The 23,397-nt window shown below is 51.8% G+C and overlaps 1 protein-coding gene across 1 annotated transcript in view; it reads left to right on the top strand.

Moving 5' to 3' along the window:
* Positions 1 to 18,101, top strand: part of ANKH (ANKH inorganic pyrophosphate transport regulator) — a 131,361-nt gene extending 113,260 nt beyond the window's left edge. The window contains exons 9-12 of the mRNA XM_047730636.1: positions 10,825 to 10,954; positions 13,520 to 13,643; positions 14,255 to 14,354; positions 16,045 to 18,101. Coding sequence (XP_047586592.1) covers positions 10,825 to 10,954; positions 13,520 to 13,643; positions 14,255 to 14,354; positions 16,045 to 16,158 — 468 coding nt within the window. The 3' untranslated portion in view covers positions 16,159 to 18,101. The remainder of the gene's footprint in view (positions 1 to 10,824; positions 10,955 to 13,519; positions 13,644 to 14,254; positions 14,355 to 16,044) is intronic.
* Positions 18,102 to 23,397: the final 5,296 nt, after the last annotated feature.

Below are 23,397 nucleotides of genomic sequence, written 5' to 3'. Positions count from 1 at the left end.
GTTTTCAAGTTCTAAGTGTTAAAGTACATTACATTCATACATACATTGCATGCACGAAGGTCAGTACATTCTCACGGCTGTGCCCCAGCCACCACCGAGGTCCATCTGCAGAGCTCTGCATCTTGCAAAACTGAAACTTGCCACCCACCAAACATCTCCCCGTCTCCCTGTCCCCAGCCCTGAGCACGTTTCAGTTTGACTGTGAACAGCCAACGGAAAATTAAGGCTAAGCAGAAGCTTGGGTTGGAACTTTCTAAACACTCTTCAAATCAGGCAAGAATGGGAAAGAATGAAGAATTCTGCGGCTAACAGGAACCCCCTCTGCAGACTTGGTGCATGGCGCCCCCTGCTGTAGGAATTGCATCATTTCTGCTTTGCTCCGAGCTGGGGCTTTGCTCTGGGAGAGGTACTGAGTGTCCTGATGGGGTGTCCTAATGGGGCAGTTTCATTCCATCGAAATGATGGCAGGGATGATTCCGTTTTCATATTCTTGTAAAAAGCTGACTTTAAAATGACATCTGAGAACGTGAACTTTTTACCACGGCTGTGCTTTAACATGGGCAGGGGGATGGGAGTTGTGCGCTGGGGTTGTGCATGGACTCCCTTAGGAATGTGTGCAGGGGAAGATGCATAACAAGTGTGACTGTCCTCAAGCCACGCTGAGACTATCAGGGATGCCACAGACACTCTGTAACGTGCTTTTCCACGTTCTGCGTCTCTGTGACAGCTGCGGTCTACCCCACCTCGTGCCCCTACTGCTGTCCACCGGCCTGACCTTACAGACTCCGGGCCCTGCACCTCCCTGCTGGCTAGTGCTGTCATACTCGTGACCCTTCCTCTCCAGGTTTTCCTTGTCTGTGACTTTTTCCTCTGCAGAAGTGTCCTATCCCTCTGCGTTGTCCCCTGCTGTCCCTTCTCTGTCAGGATGGATCGGCGGTCCCCTAGAGTGCCAGCCCACAGGACAGCAGCCATGCCCTCTGGCTGTTGCCTCAGGCTTGCCCCCCCTTCCCACCCCTGTCACCCTCTCACCCCTGTCACCCTCTTCAATGCCGATGTCCTGAAATGGGGCTCATTGGCCATTTTCACCCATTTTATCTGCTTTAGTCATTCCTGCTCTAGTAAGATAGCATTTTTTTTTCTTCAAAACTGGGACTCACGCTGGTTCCAAGAGGCATCCTGAAGGAATCCTGGGTCATGAGCTCACTGTTCGCACTGGGAAAGCTCTTCGAAAGGACCACGTCTAGCTCAGGTGGCAGCCAGCAAAAGGGAGGGAGAAACTGGACTAGACAGGCCAGAAGGGCACCCACGGTGGCCCCGGGCTCCAGGCTGACGTGGAGTACAGCTCATTCACATCCCACCATGTCCCTCCCTCTTCCGGCCTCACCTCTGTCCCCAGCACTTCCCTTTTTTTTTTTTTTTTTAAATCATTTTTTTAAATTTATTTTCAGCATAACAGTATTCATTGTTTTTGCACCACACCCAGTGCTCCATGCAGTCCGTGCCCTCTCTAATACCCACCACCCGGTTCCCCCAACCTCCCACCCCCCCCACCTCTTCAAACCCTTCAGATTGTTTTTCAGAGTCCATAGTCTCTCATTGTTCACCTCCCCTTCCAATTTCCCTCAACTCCCTTCTCCTAACTCCCCTTGTCCTCCATGCTATTTGTTATGCTCCACAAATAAGTGAAACCATATGATAATTGACTCTCTCTGCTTGACTGATTTCACTCAGCATAATCTCTTCCAGTCCCGTCCATGTTGCTACAAAAGTTGGGGATTCATCCTTTCTGATGGAGGCATAATACTCCATAGTGTATATGGACCACATCTTCCTTATCCATTCGTCCGTTGAAGGGCATCTTGGCTCTTTCCAGAGTTTGGCGACCGTGGCCATTGCTGCTATAAACATTGGGGTACAGGTGGCCCTTCTTTTCACTATATCTGTATCTTTGGGGTAAATACCCAGTAGTGCAATGGCAGGGTCCTAGGGAAGATCTATTTTTAATTTCTTGAGGAATCTCCACACTGTTCTCCAAAGAGGCTGCACCAACTTGCATTCCCACCAACAGTGCAAGAGGGTTCCCCTTTCTCCACATCCTCTCCAACACATGTTGTTTCCTGTCTTGCTAATTTTGGCCATTCTAACTGGTGTGAGGTGACATCTCAACGTGGGGACAAGATGGCGGGGAAGTAGGAGGAGGCGCCTTTTCAACCTGTACCCTCAAGTGAGCTGATTGCCTACCAAAGAACTCCGATCACCCGTGAAACCAGCCCGAGATCAGAGTTGCACACATCTGGATCTCTACAGGGGCAGAAGACGCCAGTGGGCAGGTAAAGCGGAGTGGGAAAGGCGGACTGACATCGGAAGATAAACAAAAGGGGGAGGGGGCCACCAGAGGCGACCGGTTGGAAAGTAACGCCCCCAATACGAGCGAGCGACAGTGCCCTGCGTCTGGGGACCAGCATGAACTTGGAGACTGGCTGAAAGCACTCCGAAAGCGCAAAAGATCGCGGCGGGAAATTGTGGGAATCGGGGCGCCTAGGGACAGGGGCTTGAGTCCCCGGTCCCAGGACAGCCTCCCCTGGCGCGGAGCCGGAGAGAGTGCGGCGGACAAACCCGGTCTTGGTCCCTGAGCCGCCAGCGCGCCCGAGATGGCCTGGGGTCTGGCCCCTGTGAGGGGATCGAGCCCCGCCCCGCCTCCGCCCCGAGAGAGGTGCAAAGGCCCAGCCGGCGTCTGACCCGCGCCATCGTTCCGGAGCCTGAGACGCGCCCCCACACTCTCCCCTGAGAGAGGTGCGCGAAGGCCCAGCCTGGTGCTCTCGGACCCGCGCCCCGTTCTCAGAGCCTGAGACGCGCGCGCGACCCAGCACTTCCCTTTAATACTAACCACAAATCCCTCCGAGCCCACCCTTCCTCTTCTCTCCGCCAACTCCCTGTACTGTAACTGTAGTTACAGTAACACCCACCCCCCACTACGACGGGGCTCCCTGCTTCTGCCTGTGCCTGCCCCCTGTCAGTCCTCACACAACACCAGAGAGCAGCGGGCCTGTCAGCACAATATTCTGACCATGGCACCCCCATTCTCCACCCCCTTTACCCCCCACCTGGCCCAGAACCATGACCACGATTCACAAAACCCTCGCTGAACTCCCCCCCACCCCACCCCACCGCTGCCACATGCATATGGCCAACGCAATTCCATGCTAAGAATCAAAAGACCAAATGATGTTCCTCAGGTCTTCATCAGCTCTCCCTGAAGACTCAGGCAAGATAGTCATGGGCTACCCAATAGGGTCCTGCTTTTTCTGATGGTGCCCCTCCACCCGCAAGCAAATCAAATCAGCGTGCCTTCCGAATGCCATGACATGGGACACCGCTCCCCGGGACACTGGTTATGGAAATCGAGTTGTCATGGGGCACCTGGGTGGCTCAGTCGGTTGGGCATCTGGTTTCAGCTCAGGTCATGATCCCAGGGTCCTGGGATCGAACCTTGTATCGGGCTCTCTGGTTGGCGGGGAGCCTGCTTCCCCCTCCCCCTCTGCTGCTCCCCCTGCTTGTGGTCTCTCATTCTCTCTGTCAGGTAAATAAATAAAATCTTACCCAAAAAAGAAAGAGAGAGAGAGAAAGGAAAGAAGAAAGAAAGAAAATTGAACTGTCAGCCACCTTGTAAAAGCTGCCCCTCGTCCAAATCAGGATTTCTCCCACCCATGCCATAAGCACATATTGACTTATCTGGGAAGCAGATTCAGGGGTCCTTTTTATGCTAAAATGTTTTTCTGACAAAGGAAGAAGATTACATGTGCTTTGTGGAAAACGGGAAAGTGCAAGGAAAATAAAATCAATATAATCAATATATCAATATATATAATCAATATAATCCTAATCTTACCGCCTACAGATGACTCCACCATTAACATTTCCTTGTGTCCCAGGAAAGCTTTTATGATAACGGTGGCTAAGACCGATTGATCCCGTGGACTCCGCCAGGGGCTGAGAGGGCCCTGAAGGCACAGGGCAGGCCCCTCCGTGTGGGGCCACGGACGTTCTGGTGGTCTGGTCGCCTGCACTGGGGGAAGCTGCCGGCACCAGCATGGAAATCCACACAGTCGCCAAGCCCGTGGTGGGGAGCCAAGCTCCTAACCACCTCTGTGGACACGGTGCGGTTGCGGGTTAACCACCGGCTTACCCAGTAGAGACTTAAGTCCAATTAAAAGGATATTGAAATTTCTTTCTAAGTAAAATCTCCAAATAAGAATGATGCCCAGGGCTGACCACATTAATTCAAAACAGCTGCGTGCGTCTCCCTTTTTCTAACTTCGGGGATCAGAATCTCTGACTCGCTACTCCTCCTGAGCATTGGGGGTCATGAAGACAGCTTTGTGAGTTCCTCAAAGGCATGGTCAACAGCTTCTGGACATGAAGTCAAACCCAGAGCTCTTGGCCATGGTTCTTTGTGGAATGGGTCCCTCTCGGGACGTGCAGACACTGCTGTGCCACGGTGGCTGGGTTTAGAGGCTTTCTGTGTTCAGACCCTGATGGAAGCAACTGGCTTCTTCAAATCCCATTCCCAAATCCCCGTTCCAGGGCAGGGCAGGGACTGACTCTGCGGGTGAGGAAGCATGGCTTGGAGAGGACGCCTTTTCTGTGGTTCTGGTCACATTGACTCAGACTGTAGGGTCTTAGACCCAGGAGGGGAATTTCTGTAAGGCTTAGGGCTTCCTTCGCCCTCTGAGCATGCTGTAATCCCGTTTGAGGATTCTAATACACGGCGGAACTTGGTCATAGCTTAGATCATCGTTATACAAATCTGGAAGCGAAAGGTTAAATACTGCCCCCATCACAGAACAACTACGTCCAGGTGAGGCCAGCCTAACAGATCACCCCTCTGGGGCACACCGTCATTCAAACCATGACCGTGGCCTCTATACCCGCTGGGAGCTTCCTGTCCTGATGGTGAACGAGAGGGCTGTGTCCGGAGGTGGTTAGTTTCTAAACAGGCTAATGCAATGAAAGGAAAGGAAAAGCAGGAGATGGGCGATCGTGAAGGTAGAAGCTCTGTCTGGAGAGGTCCATGCTCTGCTAGAGAAGAGTATATCTCGAAACTTAACTAAGTATTTCCAAGTTCAAAATAGAAATGTCAGAGTCAGTGGCCTGGTCCTCAGAAAAAGAGTCACAGTCTGTCAAATAAAAGAGGAATGTGTCACGGATCTTCTATTTCAATAAGCTTTTAGCATTGTTTTAGGTTTACAGAAACTTGGCGGAGGCAGGTCAGAGAGCTACCTCACTCCATCTTGCTCCACGCGGGCCCGTGCGAGGCACCCACACGAGAGGCCAACCCCACCATGAAGTAAACTCCAGGGCTCGTTCCGATTTCACCAGCTTTTTCCTCGTGTCCTTCTTGTGTTCTAAGGTCCCTGCAGCGTGACCACATTACAGTGAGCCTTCCCGTCCGTTAGCCTCCTCTGGTCTGTGAGAGTTTCTCAAACCGGTTTTTGGTGGCCTTGAGAGTCTGAGGAATACTTGTTAGGTCTCCAATTTGGGTGCGTCTGAGGTTTTTCTCTGTTAGACTGGGCTTATGGGTCTGGGGGGAGGAAGCCGACCAGGTGAAGAGCTGTTCCCCCATCTTACCGAGAATATGTGCAGTCAACATGACTTAATCGCCGTTGACCTCGGCCTTGATCGCTTGGCCGAGACCGCGTTTGCCGCTTCCCCACGGGAAGGCGCTGTCTCTCGGAGGCAGTGGCTGTGGTCAGCCCACGTTTCGGGAAGGGGAGGTATGCGCCACCCCCTTGAGGCCTCATCCAAAAGATAAATCATGTGGCAGTCTGTGTGGGAGCTTTGTCCCTATTTGTTTAAATCAGCTGGATCCATGGGTGGTTATTGTATACTGTGGGTCATAATTCAATACTGTATTATTCTGGTGTTCAAATTGTTCCAGCTCCCGCTATCGGGAGCTCCTGTGTCCTTTGACACGTTACTCCAGGCAGATCATCTCGTATATTTCCTGCCCCGATCTTCGAATAAGCCACTTTCCTAAGAAGCTCTGGTTCCTTTTATTGGAGAATAAATAGAAAAACGCAGACCTGGGCACTGAGTGGGTTGTTCCATTTTGCTGGCTACTTCCTAATGAGATAATATTGACAGCAAGCTCTGCAGGGGGGAAAGAAAGCCAACCGCACACCTGCTCCAAGGAGAACAAATTCTGTTCATTGTCCGTAGTTTATTAGGTTTGTGTTCTGGTTTGGAAAAGTCAATGTCATTAGGCTCTGCAAATATTTGAGGAACACAGCATGTCATGGTCAACTGGGAGGGCATGTTCCCAGGGAAGCGACCTCTGGGCAACTCATTAGAATGACACTTTTCCTGAAATGTTCTTTGTTAGCTTAACTTCTAAAGCTTCTTGTTTTCGGAAACAGGCTGGTGAGAGGTGATCTGGTTGTTATTCTTAGGGGAAGATGACAAGCAGATCGCTACTGATGGCCGTTTTTAACCAATACCACACCTACTTCTAAGTCGCACGTATTCCTCTCTGGGTGATGCAGGGAATAGTGATTTTCTCAGGAGCTTGCTGGAAGGCAGCGGGCATTTTCATGCTGGAAGCACAGCAAAGGCAAAGGGACCATATTTAGAAATTTGGGGGAGAAGGGCACCTGGGTGGCTCAGATGGTTGGGCGTCTGCCTTTGGCTGAAGTCATGACCTCCAGGTCTTGGGATCGAGCCCCATGTCAGGTTCCTGGCTCGCTGGAGAGTCTCCCTCTCCCTCTGCCTCTCCCCCTGCTTATGCTACCTCTGTCTCTCTCTCAAATGAATGTACAAAAAAATCTTTAAAAAAAAAAAAAAAGAAGAAGAAGAAGAAGAAGAAATTTGGGGAAGAGAAGAAAGGAAGCATTGAGATAGGCAGTTTTCCTTCTCTTTGAATAGTTACCTGGGATTGCTCAAGCCCCAGACCAGACTGATGGCTTCCAGCTTCCTTGTTCTAGAAGAGCCAGTCTAGGCTCTCGTGTATGTGACTGAAAGCTCCAGAGAGGCACCTCGGTGGCATGTGGCCTTGATGGGGACTTTTAAGGGGTCCTTGGCATGGATGGAGACCAGATGGAGACCGGAGTTGCTCCGTGGGTCCAAGTCAAAACCGTGAAATTTTGCAAGTGAAATACCAAGCCGCTCTCCCAGAGGATCTGTTAGCGACCCACTACACCTCACCGTTTGGTTTGCAAGGGACCAGCACGGCGACCCCGTCCAGGCTGAGATGAGTATAAACGTGTCGGGTGACAGGGACCCACTCGCTGTTGCTGTGTCCTCGGATTGTACTCCCTCCTTCAACAGTTTACGGATAATCTCATTGAAGGCAGTGAAATCTTACAGACAAACATTATCCATGTGGAGAAGCGAGGGGGAGGGTTTACCTGCCTTGGCCGCAGACACTTCCTTGTACCACCGTCTCAGACATGTGGTTATACCCGCCTTTTTCCTGGGTTTGTTGAAACCTAGCGGCGACTTTACGGTGACTTACAAAACACAGAGAGGGTGCAACATGAGCATTATCTCACAGAAAACTGCAGGCTAGAGTAGAAATACAGCATGCCAGCGATTCTCCTGGAAGCCTACGTTTTTAGGAGAATATGCCCAAGGTATCTCCCTCCAACCAGGAAAACCCAGGATGGCTTGCCCTCCACAGCTCCTAAGGCACAAAGCAAGTCCAGACTCACGGTGATGCTCACTTATCTTAATCTTTATGGCTTTGCTGCAGTGGAAAATATTTGGAAGGACAGATGATCTGTCTCTTCATCAGGGAAATGAATGGTGTCCCAGTCCTGTGCTCAGTGTCATTTTGAAGTTAGAATTGCATGAAATTACCTTCCTCCCTCCACCCGCCCCCTCCCCGAGCTGTAGGCGTGCATCTCTGCATTTCAGGCTGGCAGCTTTGCGGTGGGAAAAGATGACAAGGCCACCTGTCCGGGACACTAGGTAATAAAATCTCGGGGCTCTGGGTTGCTGGACGTAAGGAAGTACTTTTCCCTTCGTGTCAAAAACAGGGTGTGAGAATTGGCATTAGGCAGGAGGGTTGAATGATTGTACAACTGTCACTTTTGAAAAGCAATGGAATATTCTTTCCAGATGCTGAAGAATGCACCAATAGAATAAAATGTCCATTACATTTATAAGGTACAACATATTTATAATAGATCTTCCAAGGTATTTGAGAAAATACTTCAGGACAACATAGGTAATGAGACCAGCCTAATTCCATGAAACTTAATTTACCCAAAGACTAAAGGAGAGGGTATTCTGAAATTTCAGTGTTCTGTTTTTATATGATTGTGATTCGTTTGAACGTATTCACTTTCATTTTAAAGAAGACTCACTTGTCCCTAAAAAAAGGGAGAGAAAATATTTGGTGACGTTGGCAAGTGGTTAGCATTCTCTCCCAAAGTTCTGTTATTACATGTTTTAATTCCGGGATTGTCAATTATACACACACGAAGGTTAAAAAGTCAGTTCTCTGAGGATTGTTACCAACAGCCTTTCCCCCAGCCTGCGTACTCCTTCTTGTACTTTGTACCCAAAGCCCCTTACCGCCCCCCAGCTCTTTCGAAGAGTTCCAACTGTGGCAAACTCTAGACAGCCGAGCTCTGATTCCCCACTTTTCTAAAAAAAAAAAATTGTAGTTTTTCCTGGACCTTCATCATTTTCCTCACTGGGTCTCCTCTTCCAGCCAGTTTCAGTGCAAATCTGCTGACCTCTGGGCCTGTTCTCGGCCCTTCTGGGGTCTTCCCTGATCCCATCCCAGGGATTCCCCATGGCTTTTTCTTGAGATCAATCCCATATCTTTTTCTTCATCCATGACTCCTCCCTTGCTCTGGCAGTGGATACCCCCAGCGGCTTCTTGAAAAAATGTTGTGTGGGAAGGAAATTCTTTGAGGCCTTGAACATGTGAAGATGTCTTTCTTCCAACACACTTGATTGATTCTGAGTTCTAGGCTAGAAACCATTTTCCCTCCGAACTTACTGCTCCGCGTCTTCTGACTCTCGGTGTGAGCTTTCTAGCTGTCTACCCCTGGGAGCTCCTAGAATCTTCTTGTCTCTGCCTCCAGCATTGCGTGTGCTCTACTTGGGGGTCTTCCTTCATCCATGATGCTGTGTCCACTGATGGACCCCACGAAGGTCTTCAGAGTTGTGTGGTTCAGCTCTCAGATTTTCACTGTTCTTTCTGGAACTCGTATGATTTGAACGTTGGGCCTCTGCGATGGGTCTTTGATTTATATATTTCAAGCCCATTCTGCTGTTCTTCCCGTATCTTTGTCCTGCTCCATCTTTGTTGTAGATTTCTTCAAAAAGTTGAAGAAATCAATCAATCAAGTGTGTTGGAAGAAAGACATCTTCACATGTTCAAGGCCTCAAAGAATTTCCTTCCCACACAACATTTTTTTCAACATTTATCTTACTGTCATTTTGTGAATTTTATTTCTGATTTAATCTTTCTAATTTTCAAAAGTACTTTCTTGCTCTTTAAATGTCTTTTTAAAATAACATTTCCATTTGGGCCTCATTTCACGGATGCAGGATCTTCTATCACTCTGAGAATATCAGTGGGGGAGTTTCCTCTCTCTCCCCCCTCCCTGTGTGTGTGTGTGTGTGTGTGCGCGCGCGCGCGCATGTGTGTGTCCATCTCTCTGTCTCTCTGCTTTCTCTCTGTTTCCTCCCAATTTCCCCCGTTTGAGCCTCTTCGGCGTAGAGACCGGCCGTGAAGCCTGGTGATCTCTGCTTGTCTCCCACTGTTGGGAGCATCAGAAGCCGACCCGAAGCCATGCATGTGCGGAGGTCGCCGATCCCCCGTGTGGCCTCCTGGCGGCCAGTCCGGCACGGGAGGGGCTGCCGCCTCACCAAGATCTTCCAGCCTCCAGAATCCTGGGTCTTCTCCCCGGGAGGGATGCAGCTGGTTTCCTGTGTTCCGGGAGCTGATCAGAGGAAAAAGACAGGACCTTTGACGTCATCCTTCCCTTAATCCCCCGTTTCTGGGCAGCAACTGTCCTCCACCGCAGAGATGACGTTCCAGGGCCCTCCCAAGGTCAGGGCCACACTCACCAGCTGTGCAGACGCAGCTGTGCCCAAGCTGCTCACTAACTAGACTTTCCACCGGCCTGCTATTGGCCCCGCTCTCACCCCCACTTGCAGAAGGGCCTGTTGCCACATTTCCTGACAGGGTGAGGCGACGAAGGGCTGGAGACAACTCAGTCCCCACCCCTACCCCCTGCCATTTTGTGGGGGAGGGGTTCTGTGAAATCCGTGCACTCCTTGCCCACCTGCTCTCCAAAGGTGCACATTCTGTGGCTGTTGCCTCTCATTCTCTGAACCAGACCTTGAAAACATCCCAGACCCATCCTCAGTGTTAGTCTCACTGTTTCCTTTTCCGTTAGGTGCGCTGGTTCGGGGTGGCTCTGCGCGTGCAGATGTAGATGCCAGATGCTTTCGGGTCACTTCCCAGTCTTGGGGGAAAGCCGTAAAAATCCCATGACTCAGCACGCTCACCCTGGGCTCACCGGGCCGCTTAGTGATCTAGTTACGCCTTCCGTGAGAGCAGCTGGTCTCCCTCACTAGCCCACCACCCACCCGCTGCAGGGGTCCCTCTGGGGGTCCCTTTGGGGCACCTGTGCCAAATGGGCGGGGCTGGTGTCTGAAGGTGAGAACACGGCCGAAGGGCGGCAGTTGGAGGACTGATGGGCTGGCCCCCCTGCCCTCCTTCCAACTCGAGACACCGGCTTTGATGTGGGTTCACTCATGTACGCTCCTGCTAATGACCTCCCTGTCTGTCCTTTCTGCCCCCAGCTCTGTTTCGTGATGTTCTGGACGCCCAACGTTTCTGAGAAAATTCTGATCGACATCATCGGCGTGGACTTCGCCTTTGCAGAGCTCTGCGTCGTACCCCTGCGCATCTTCTCCTTTTTCCCAGTTCCAGGTAAAGACAGAATGAAAGGAAAATGTCTGTCTGTCTCACTGCGTGCCCGATGCGGTCTTCTTTCTTTGGAAATGTTTGCGGTGATGTCCCAAACCGAAACGGTAAAATGTCACAATGGATCGGAAAGGGGCGAACATGTCATCCAGTGGGCTGCAAGGTCAAGAAACACATCGGACAGACATGATTTGTTCCTTCAAGGACAAGGTCGCAGACATGGTAAAAAGAAAACACACCCAAAGGGACAGCGTGAGTTTAGGGGGGGCCGTGGAACTGTTCCGTGTCCTGGTCGTGGCGATGGCTACACAGATCTGTGCGTGTGTTAAAATTCTTAGATCTGTATGCTCCAAAGTCAGTTTTATAATATGCTATTTAAAAAATAATAGACAAAAAGGCAGAAAGGCTGCTAAAACCTGCAGATATACAGAGACAGAAAAACACTGCTGGACTTAAGGTTCTGGGGGCAGGGCTGAGGCCAGACGGCATATGGCCAGAGAGAAAAATGTCCGTAGTCAAAAATAAGCCAGGCTGAAAATTCCCAAGCTGATTCTGTAGGAGGTGGTTTACTATATGGGGGTGAGGCTGTTCTTTATTAAATGAGAAAAGCAGGCTGCAGAATCTTTGATTAGCATGCTGCTTTTTCTGTAACAATCATACCACGCATGCGTGTCCGTGTGTGTCAAGTTCATGGTAAGTGCTTGGGTGTCCACTTACTGTTCCTGGAAGCAGTTCACCAAACTGGTACCCGTGATTGCCTCTGGAAAGCAGGACCAGTGGCTGGGGAGTCAGGCCTGGGAGAAAGATCTCTGTATTGCATTCCCTCCCTTTTCAGTTCTGTACCAAGTGCATGTCATTACTTATTCCAAAAACGTATTGCCCAGGGGTGCCTGGCTGGCTCAGACAGAAGAACTTGCCACTCTTGATCTCAAGGTTGTGAGTTCGAGTCCCATGGTGGATGTAGAGATGACTTAAAAATAAACTCTTAAAATTAATGCCCAAATAATCCACTAAATCATTCAGCTGAGAAGGCAGAAGGGACAAAGCCACAGTTAAGAAATGGGCCACAGATAAAATCTTTAAAAAAAAAAAAAAAAGAAAGAAAGAAAGAAAGAAATGGGCTGCAGAGCTAGAGGAGGCCAGGGCCACTGGTGCCATCCCTGCATTGGATCAGAGCCCACCCCTCCCCTGCTCTTGAATACTGAGCCTTTCTGGAGGCTGGTCTCTCAGGTGTCACCTTCCCAGCTGTGGAAGAAACGGAGGTGTGGAAGATCGTGGCCACGGGGTGGTGTCTGGTCTTTGTCAAAGGGACACCGGGCCGGCGAGCCACGCTGTGGAGGGTGACCCCACCTGGAGCAAGGCTGCCCCCTGCTGGCGAAGAAGGCATGTGCTGCTCCTTCCCCGGATTCAGCTGGTTGCGGGGTGGGAGTCCCAGACAAATCCTGCTGGGACTAGACTGGTTTTTAGTCCCCGGACTCCCTTCTGTCTCTGTCACACGGAGGGCGCCGGGCCAGCCATCACACCCCACCTGTCTTTGCAGCCTGCAGGGTTCAGGCCAAGTGGCAGAGCCTTCCAGCGGGTGCCCACCCTCTGCCTCGCCTAAGCCCAAGTGTGTGTCTGTGCCTCATAAACACAAGGCTTCCACCCCGGGCGGGCAGGGCCCCCCGGAGATGAGGAAGACAAGAGTGTCTTCCTCCAAATGTACCCTGGGCATGCATTTTTACCCCAGGACTCTGCCTGGCTCTGCTACCCTGGGAGGACTAAGCCATAGCTTCCAACAGCCCCTTGCGGTTGCCCATCAGGTCTGAACATCCAGGCACTTCCTCCTGACAGGCGTGTCTGCGCCCAGAGCCCTCGTCCATGCCCCGACCGGGCACCCCGTCCTGCCCCCACACTTCCCGGGATGGACAGGCAGCCTGTAGGGGAATACAGGGCGAGGCCCTTGTGAGTAGTGACAGAGGCGGGGTGGCCATTAGGGAAGGAGAGGAGATGAGCAGGGTGCCAGCGGTCCAGGGTGGCTGGGAAGGAACTAGGGAAGCCCCATCGTTCCCTCTCCCCACTCTAGTCTCCATGTCCCCCCACCCCCAGGAAGACAGACCTTCTGGTCCCACTTCCCTCCTCACCCACAGTCCAACTGGACCTCTGGCAAATTGTGGCTTTTCTCTGTGTTTTCTCTTCTGAGGAGGAGAGATCAGAGCTTGAGGCCAGGCTGGGGCGGGATGGGGGCTGCGGCAGGGGCAGGATGGGCAGGACTGTCCCAGGGCCAGGCCGGGTCCAGCGGAAGAAGGACAGCAGTCACAGTGGAGAAAGGCAGCTGCCGGCAACCCTCTGTCTGGAGGCAAAGGGCTGCAGTGAGGTGGGAGCCCAGAAGGGACAGGGCTGTCACAGGCCCGGGAGCAGGGTCAGGAGCCCTGGCTGGAAGATGCGGTGGCCAGCCCAGGGCCGCAGCAGCAAGGCCTGGGTCCGCATGCAGCCACCCCACAAGCTCGGGTGGGCTGGTGAGGCACGGGGGAGAGCTTGAGGACTAGGAGAAGCAGGGCATCGCTGACCAGACCTCTACTGTCCCCTCAGTCACTGTGAGGGCGCATCTCACCGGGTGGCTGATGACTCTGAAGAAGACCTTCGTGCTGGCCCCCAGCTCCGTGCTTCGGATCATTGTCCTCATCACCAGCCTCGTGGTCCTGCCCTACCTGGGGTATGTCTCGGGGCGGGGTAGGGGGTATGATGCTGGCGGGGGGAGGGGGAGGGTCCCGGGGCTGAAGGTCCTTCTGCCTCTTCTGACCTTCATGTCCCATCCCCAGGCACACCCAGGATTAGAAATGCAGCGTGGCACCTTTTCCCTGCCCAGGCAGTAGGTGGAGGGTAGATCAGCAACATTCTAGAAGCGTCCTTTCGGGGTCAAGCCCATACACCCTATTCACTGAGCACCTGCTACGGGCGGCAGGCGCTGGAAGGGGAAACACAAAGGAGCAAGGACATCGTGACCCCCACCCTCAGAGCTCCCGTCTCTGTACAGAGACGAGGGCAGCAAGTGCTGTGGCCTCACGAGTGAGAGGGACATGGCCCACGGCCCAGCCAGCAGTGTGGGGCCAAGACCTGGACGGGAAGTGGGGGATAGCTCACCTCGGACCTCCAGGTCCCCTCCCCATGCGGGGGGCGGGGGGAGCGTGTATCAGGTGCAGCCCTTACCCGCAGAGCTCGGGGGCAATTGGTTCCTCTCTTGTCTGCACCTTTCCTGGGCTTCCGCTCTACCTGTGCCTTGGCACGGCTTTAACAGATCAGTGGCCTTTGTGTTCTCATCCCCAGGGTACACGGAGCCACTCTGGGTGTGGGCTCCCTCCTGGCAGGATTCGTGGGAGAATCCACCATGGTCGCCATAGCCGCGTGCTACGTCTATCGGAAACAGGTGAGCCTGCCCCAGACCCGCACACCCGTGCTGTCGTGGAGCCTCCCCAGGTGCAGGGACCTCTGAGTGGCTCCCTGAGGGCCCATGGCAGGAGGCGGCCGCAGTGGGGGGGGGAGCCCACAGTCACGGACACACAGCCCACCTCAGCTGGACCCACGCTGCTCACCAGAACTCAGGGCCCCTCCTGCGTGTGAGGAACCCTCGTGGCCAGAAGTTGCTCAGTCCTAGGTCAGGTTCACTAGCAAGGGGACACCCTAGTGTGCCATTTGTGGGTTGTTCCTTACAACCATTATGTGGATTTTTTCCTGACACCCGCCTTGTCTCAAAAGGCGGCCCAACTGCTCAGGAGAGACAGTGGAGAATGGATACAGTCCTGCATCCTCGTGTTTCCTCAGGAGAACTACAGATTGTAGAAACTAAAGCTTTGGCCATGTGAGAAAATGCTGAAACTATCCGTCCTCTAAGTCTTTATAAACTCGGACTTGATTGCGGAGGGACGACTGGTCTAGCAAACGTTGGCTGGTCAGGATGCCCTCCCCGACTCTGCCCCTGCACATCCCGTCCCCTCTTCAACCCCAGATCTCCTGGCCCTTCAGGAAGTCTTCTCAGCTCCTCATCGCGCACGTGAGCGCAAGCGTGCACACGCGCGCGCACACATACACACACACACACACACACACACACACTACATACTCTGGCACGCAATTCGTTTATCCTGCAGGGCTACCTAGCTGTTTGGGGATATAGTCCTACGGTTATGACTGCTTAGGGAGCAGGAGGGAGAGGATTAGCCAGGGAGTGGCTGGGGGAGGGAAGGGAAGGAGCCAAGGACAGATCTCCCGGGCTCCCCAGGGCGATACCCCAGCCACGGCAGCTGGGTGGCGAGGGCTGAACTTAGCAGAGATTTGGACCCAACCCAGATCAGGTTTTACCTACAAATGAGATGAAACGAAAGAGGCACAGGGCACAGAAGTGATTATAACTGTTGAGCATTTCATTTAAGCTGATGAGAAGGGGAGGAGACAAGAAGGCTCATGGGTTGTAGGGACAGGGGCCTGGAAGGGGAGAGGGATGGGCAGTGGCAAGAGGTGGAGAACTGTGTCCTTGCAGCTGGCCTGTCAGTGATACAAGGGTGTCGATAATGACAGGGTCTCCAGTGAGCCAAGAACGGCAGGTTGGGTTGGGGGGCGGCGCTGGAGAACCTGATCCCCAAGGAGAAGAGGTCAGGGCACAGAGAGGTATTTACTGCAAGGCAGGCAAAATGGCATCCCAGTCACCAGGAATTGGGACAGCCAGCCAGCAGAGTGGGAAAGACACATGGACCTGGGGTGGCCTGGAGGGGAGGGGCCCAAGCTCATCCCCAGGGGGCACAGTCTGCATGTGGCTGGATGAGATGGCTGGGCAGGTGCTGCCACCATTGGCGGGGGATGCAGAGGCAGGTCCCCATCAGCTGCCTGTGCTCTCTGGGTGTGGGGGAGGCAGCCAGGATCCCCCAAAGCGTCTAGCACAGCGCCGGGCCCCCCCGAGTAACCAGACAGAAAGGAATATGCCGATCAGATGCAGCCTCGGGGACGTCCCCCCAACCAGAAACGGGACCCAGGTCTGCAGCGAGGCAGCCGCTGCCCGCTCATAGCTCTGCAGTGACACGTCCCTGTCCCAGCCCCACACTCATGAGTCTTCTTGGGTTTAGAAAAAGAAGATGGAGAACGAGACAGCGGCCGAGGGGGAGGACTCGGCCATGACAGACATACCACCGGCAGAGGAGGGGACCGACGTGGTGGAAATGCCAGAGGAGAACGACTAAGGAGCGAGCGGGACGCGGGGACAGCAGGGCAGCCGAGGGGGCAGCGCAGCGACATCTCTCCCGTCGTGCTTGCTTTCTTCTGCTGGGGGTTTGGATTTGGGTTTGGGTTTGGGTCAGGGAAGAGGCCTCACCGTGAAGGTCTCGCGGAGACTCTGCGGCATACTGGGTGCGCCCACTCGGCTGCGGGGACCCGAACTGCGGTCTCTGCCATCACCTCCTGCACACGAACAGAACAATGAGTTCACGCCCCCGCTTCCCCCGAAATCCCGAAGGCGCAGCTGCCTCTAGAACAGCCTGTCTCCTCCTCCTCCCTCGGACAATCTCCACTCGGAACCAAAGGACTGCGGCTGTGCCAGCGGCGCCCTCGGCCACCCCCGCCCAGGGCCGGCCTGGACCTTGTCCCTCCGCATCTCTCTTCCGAATCCACACGCTACAGCTCGGCTCCCTCTGGCTGGCTTCCCGGGAACACAACTGTGCGGAGAGACGCGGCCCCGGAGGCCTTCCACCCCGCACGGCCTGCGGCCACCAATGGCCCCCGCCCCCAAGCAGAGCATCCGCGACGGGCGGCGGCCGGCCTGGCCGTTCACACTGACCGGTGCCTTTGTGAACGCGCTGCGCGGCCGGACAGACGGCCAGGCCTGCCCTCCCGTGGGAAGGTTCGGGCCGCCAGGGGCGTAGCGGACTGAACGAGAGCATCTCACCGGCATTTTCCTAGGTTTGAGCGAGCTCCCACCTTTCAGGCCCCGCCGTGTACATACATGAGCTAATTTTTTTTAAGTTGTCAGGACAGCGCATCTCCAAATGTCAGCATCCTCAGGCATGACTTTCCCCGAAGGCTTGTTTTTCACTCACCTTTCCTGAAGATGGCGCTAGAGCAAGTGAAACGGAGCGTTCTAACTTCACATTCTTAGTTTTTAAAAAAGTGAACGGAAGCTTTAAGTCATAATCTAGCATTCTAATGCCAGGTTGCTGTATCGTAACTTTCGAAGTAGATTCATTACCTGGTTCCGCTGCTCTTAGTCATAACCACGCGGGACAGGTAATTTCACGCCACACGATAAAGCAAGACATTTTCTAAGCGATAGCAAAGTCACTATGTGATATTCCCTGAAATGACACATTTGAGATCCATTTAGTGCAGTATATTTTTCTAAGTTTTGGAAAGCGGGTTTTTTCTTTAAAAATTTATGGACACAGTTCACTAAATTCTTGATTTAGTCAAAATTCCTAGACGGAAAGAACCTAAACACAAAAATATTTTAAAGATATAAATATATACTGTATATGTTATGTAATTTATTTTAGGCTATAATACATTTCCTATTTTCGCATTTTCAATAAAATGTCTCTAATACAATACGGTGATTGCTTGTGTGCTCCACAGACCTGCAGTTGAAACGTATTGTATCGATGAACATTGTATTTTATTTACAGCAGTTTTACAGAGTCTGTCATTTGTATATAAATGTAAGGCTCAATAAATGAGGAGAGAACTATTTTTCATTATGGGTGGCAGGGGTATAAATAGGTCAGCTGGCATAGACAACAGTGGGAATGGAAATATACACTGGAAGGGGCAAAAAAAAAAAAGGAAGAAACAGGCAAGCCTTTCGTGTTTATTGTTTTCAGTGCTGTGTAATCATATTGTTCCTCATTTAAAAAAAAAAAAAGAATGTAAGGGCATAAGTCAGCCATGAACATCACAGGGCTGCATTCACATTTCCGGACATCAAGTGACCTTGGGTGTGTCCACCATGGGGACAGATTTTCATGTGCTTCCTCTGAGAGACTTTTCCTCCATATAGATGAGTGCTGGGAATTAAGATGGGTAGCTCTCGGCTGGTTTCAGGGGCAGATCTGAGAAGATGGGGAAAAAAACGTCTAATTGTATCAGCTTTTTAAAAGTACATGACTAGAAAATTAAACAGCAGTATTTTTTAACATGTGTGACTATCTCATGCTTGTGGGGGTAGAGCGTGAAGATCAAACTGAAAAAGCCATCTCTTCCCAAGTCAGGGAAAGCTCAGCTAGAGAGCCTTCATTACACAACTAGAAGGTGTCACTAGAACCTCAGAGACACTGTCGGTGATGACGGGCCATAAATATGTGGCCACTGTCTCAGAGAACATGGGAAGCTACCCCACACCCAGACCATGACGACAGACATCGTGCGGGACATGTCCAATACCTTCCGCCTTGAAGCACGCCGTCCCTCACACAGTTCCTCCACGTGGGCTAACTTCATTCATGGCCAACCATGCACACCTTAGCACACCTTAGCTTCTAAAGCAGGACACGGTGTTGGCACCCTCAGATGGGAAAGGCGGTCGGAAGGGGGAGGGGGGACACGACACTGCTCCATCCCACTTTTCAGAGTAAGGAGGGCCACACCTTTGACTTTGCTGGCCAAAAAAACACAAGATTTCCCCAACACAGGTTTCTTTTTTCTTGCCAGTCGCTTAGCGGACAGGTATGATTAGAAGGGCGTGGTGCCTGGGAAAGTCACAGGTCAAGGACTGTGAAAAGACCAAGCGTGACTTTCTCCATGTTGGGTGATCCTTGTAGACAAATATAACCTGAAACGACAGGGGCACAAAGCCGTTTTCAAATGCTGAGAAGTGAGTTGGGGCAGTTCAAAGCAGTCTTTCTATACTGAAGGTTTTCCCAGGACAGAGGCCTCCTTGCTTTTATTGAGGGTCTAAGCCAGGTCATTCTACGCATGAAGGCGTCGTGTGCTCTCTTCCACTCAGAGCTTGCCAGCACAGGGCATCAGATGCCCGAGAAGTGAGCGGGAAGAACCAGGTGAGACTCGCTGCAGCGAAGTCATGATAGGGCTGCACCTGTTGGCCTGAGGCTCAGGGGCCTGTTGAGAGGTTTGCCTACTGGCCAGAACCTCTCGCCTGACTGGATTCTTTCATCTGGGCATGGGGGGGCCATTGGTTTACAAAACGGGGTGGAAGCCAGGCACGGCCCCTTGCTGCCCGTGTTGGGTCCGCCTTCTCCCAAAGGTCTTCTTGTTCTGCGTTTGTTTCATGGGCTCGGCCTGAGCATGTGGCTTGGCTTTGGAGATGTCCATGAAGGGCTGATACCCTCCGAAAGAATAGCTTTCAGTGTTTAGGATATATCAGGTGGGGCGGAGGAAAGCTTTGGTATGGTAGCAAATACACTTTTTCATTCTTTGCGTCCTACCAATAAATAACTTCGGGAGGTGCAGAGGGCAGGGCCCACGAGGAGAGAAGCCAGGGAGGGGTTCCACCAGAGTCAAGCTCCATCCAGTTGAAAGTTCTCCAAACCCCAAGGCACTTCCCAGCCAGGGTCCAGCTCTACAGCCCTCACGAGCAGCCTTTTCTGGATCTCTCTCGGGTTGGGATAGTCATTACATTTCCCAAGTGTGACCAAAGTTCTTCAAAGATAGCTTCAAGCAACAAGTGAAAAAAAACTCAACAGCTCCCTACCATAATTGCTCCCCATTTGGGCTTTTTTCTTATGGGAGGAAAGGGGGGAAGAGGAGAGTAACTTTTTTTTTTTTTTTAATACTCTTAGTGTCTAGAAACAAAACAGTTTGAAGACTTAGTAGTTCTCTTGACCAGTCTCTTTCCTTAATTCAGACTGAAGTGGGAGAGCCCAAGAGGCTGTGTTGCGAGAGAAAAAGTATTCACAGTCTTGTTATTCAATGACATGACCTTGAAAAATATGTTCTTGTATTTAAAAATCTTTCTACTTCCATGAATCTCTAAGCACAACCACGCCCAGGACAGCATGGGCTGTTGTGTTCTAAGGAGCCGTGACTTCTGGCCTCTTATTCTGCAGGTGAGCTGACCCCTAAAAATAGGAATGAAGTTTCCAAATAAAGCGAGGCACAGCCCAGCAAAGGGGGCTTTTTGTGTTCGAAGTCTGGCCCCTCTTGTCGGCGGGAGGGGCTTCGGCAGACACAGCCCCTTGTAGCCTGGAGACCTCTGCGGTCCACGTGCAGCCAGTTCTGTGATACCTGTGGCTCCCCGCGGCCACCCTCCCGCAGCTCTTTCTAAAAAGCATGTGAACCGTAGAAAAGCATGTTTTTGAGCAACGTGTTTGGTAAACATTTGAGAGGCTTCTCCATGTGGTTATTTTGAGTCTCTATTTCTGTCATTTGAAGGAGCAAAACATCACATGATCCATCAGCTGATCAAACCACACATAAAACAGGATGTAGAAGAAATCCAGAGACAAATGTACCAAAAGGCCCTGTCGCCTGCCCTTGAAAAGACCTTTTAAGGTCTCAAATTCACTGGGCTAATGTTCAAAGTGAGATCTTACTATGTAATCCAAATAACCCCAACTCCACTCAGAGGTCAGAAAAGGGGTGTGTGTGTCTTACTGTCTGATCTCGAAAGGGGGAAACAGTGGAGAGGGGACGTTCTGAGTTGACTTTCCTCCCACGAGGGGAGGCTGGAGCTGTCAGCAGCCTGGGCGAAGCAGACCACAGGGAGGTGGGCCGCTCGGTCACCGCATCATTTTTAAGTCATTCTTGCCAAGTCCCGGTGATGCCCAAATGTTTTTCCCTCTGCTTCATGTACGATCAGCCAGGGTCCCTCAAAGCCTGCATCAGGTCAGGCACCTGCACAGACAGCGTGGGGGATGTGTTCACGGGGGACCTCGAAGCTGGGTTACAAAACTTCAGTCCCCTCCACTAACAAGTCTCACCACAGGCCCTGTGTGTCCGCAGAATCGCACAAGAGCCCGAAGTAGAAGTGGTGTCCTTAGGTTAAAGGACACTGGGGACAGACCAGCCCGTCTGGCTTCGTGGAAATCCCTCGGCGCAGGGAGACCGGTTGGCCCCGGAGGGTTTAGAGGCAGATGTTCTCCAGCCGTGCACAGGGGGCGAGAAAGGGCTGCCTTTGGCGTTGGGAAACATCACGGCCAGGCCGACTCTGGCTCTCTGAGCACGGGGAACCCGTGGTTTGGATGAACCGGCTACCAAGGGGTAGTTCAGACCAGCCTGGTGGAACGAAGGAGGTATGAGGTGTCCACCCGCGTGAGTCCCCTGGTCCCCGCAGCGTGGACCAGCCGTCACAAAGCAGGTGAGTTGTTACCACACACCCCCACCGCGAGCCGCCCCCACCAGGCTCAGGGCAGCAAACACACAGCTCCTTGGGGCCGGGCTGTAGTCAGTTTGCTGGATGATGTTCCGAGAGCACAAACACCCAGAGCCGGGATGACCAAGGAGCTCGTTACAGCCCTTCCCGAATCTGGACAGAGCTCCCCCATGAAATGATTCTGTGCGACGCGGACCAGCCGGTGCTCACCCATCTAAGGAGAGCTTAAATGGCTGTAGGTCTAGAGCCTGACCCTCAGAGCTCTCACACTGTGCCCGCCGCACACTGTCACCTGCGCACCGAGAGGCTGACGCCATTAGCCCTAAGGCTCCTTCCAGGGCCATTGCGCTGTGTACGATCTAGGATTTGGAGCACACGACAGGATGAAAGATAAAATTACCTCCTTTTTCATCTCAGATCTGAACATTAGCAGTGAGGCAGAATGGTTTTTCTTTTTTTAACGAAATGAAGTCTGCGGGGAGTCATTCGACATGTGCCGTGGCTGTCCACTGACCAGTCCACTGTGGTTTCTCATCAAAACTGGGGGTTCGTGGAAACCAGTCATGTTAAAACATTTGCACAGCCTTGGGTCAGAAGTGACTGCAGAGGTCAGTGTAAAATACATACAGAACTTGAGCAAGTGCTGCGTGTGTATTTAATAGATGGAACTTTCTGCGTGGTTAAACCAATTTCTAGATGCTTTCCTTCTTTGGTTACTGGGGGGAGTGGAGCTCACACTCATGAGTTGTCAAACGGTTTTCACACTCTAATTTTACTCTAAGCTTAGATCTGACATCCGGCTAAGACTGCTCTTAGTTTCTTGATTTTCTAAACTCTGTCAGTCTATTTATACATCCCAATTACATGGTTTCCTAATTCTAACTGCATTTTCCTTTTCTGTCAAACATACAAGAGGCATTAAAATTTTGCCTTTGCCTTGGTAGCTAAACCCTCTAGCTGCTGGGTTATTTCTCGAAACTCCCTTATTTAAATGTGACCTATTGCTTCAAATTATAGTCTATGTGAAAATGAATTCTGACTTCCCAGCATTGCGGTAATACTGAAAGCACTTCTGTGAGGCTCAGCTTCTCCCCACCGCTTCTTGAATGGGGATACCCAGCTTAGACGGGCATCAGGAAAGTAAGAAGGCCAGAACCCAAAACCCCCTCCTGCCCACATCTAAGAGATTCTTGTTCTTATCGATCATTGTGTGAAAAGCATGACTCTTCTTTAAAATGTGGTGTCTTCACCTCAGAGTGACGGCGCTCATCCTTCGAACCTCCCATGAGAGATTACAGAGACAAAGGGTTCTATCACACACCTGTAATTAATAGGGTTGGGAGACTCCCACTGCCCAGCCTGAGGCAGCTTCTGCTTTATTCCATGTTTTTGGGTTAAAATCCCAGGTCTCTTGCCTTGACCATGCTTCTCTGTTACCACCTCTAACACTGCCATGTTTTTTAGTCAAAGAGGTCAATACCTTTCTTGCCATTCATGGCACTTAGGCTGTGGCCTGTCTTCTTGCCTGGCTCAAAATGAATCACATTATCATCCACCCAGAAACCTATTCCATAACACTATCCTGCACCAGCAGGGTCCCACTAACCCCCAGCAGCTCTCCCTCCTGTCACTCTCTCACTTCTGTCCCTCCTCTGCATCCTCTTTAGTGCCACTGGCTTAGCTCAGGGGCTCCTGGTCCAGATGCTACAGGAGCCTTCTCCAAGCTCATCTGTCCCCCTGGACTATGATGTAAATGACACCACCCAGAGTTTTTGCAGTGAACAACCTGCACAACCATTCCCAGCAGCTTGCCCACCTCTCCTCACCTTCACTCTACGTCACACATTGCAGAGGACTTTTACTGTTCATACTTGTCTTCTTCATTTATGAAGAAGGCTGTTAAAATAAACCATAAGATGGTTCATGGTTTTGAAACACCTGCCTCTCATCTCTTTGCCTATCTGTAAATTATCCCAAAAGGCCCACACCCACATGTTATACAACAGTAGCAACAGTCCAATAGGTTTACCCTTGTGATGGGGCAGTTCAGATATATTCACAGATATGATCTACTGGGCTTTTACATTAATATCATGGAGAAAACTATGCCCTCTTCCAAATTAAACTTTTCAACTCATAAAGGCAACACTTGAGTGGGGGGAAA

The sequence above is a fragment of the Lutra lutra genome, chromosome 5, assembly GCF_902655055.1.
Source record: "Lutra lutra chromosome 5, mLutLut1.2, whole genome shotgun sequence".
Classification (NCBI taxonomy): Eukaryota; Metazoa; Chordata; class Mammalia; order Carnivora; family Mustelidae; genus Lutra; species Lutra lutra.
Note: the sequence above shows the minus strand (reverse complement) of the source record. Positions and strands in the feature narration are given on the sequence as shown.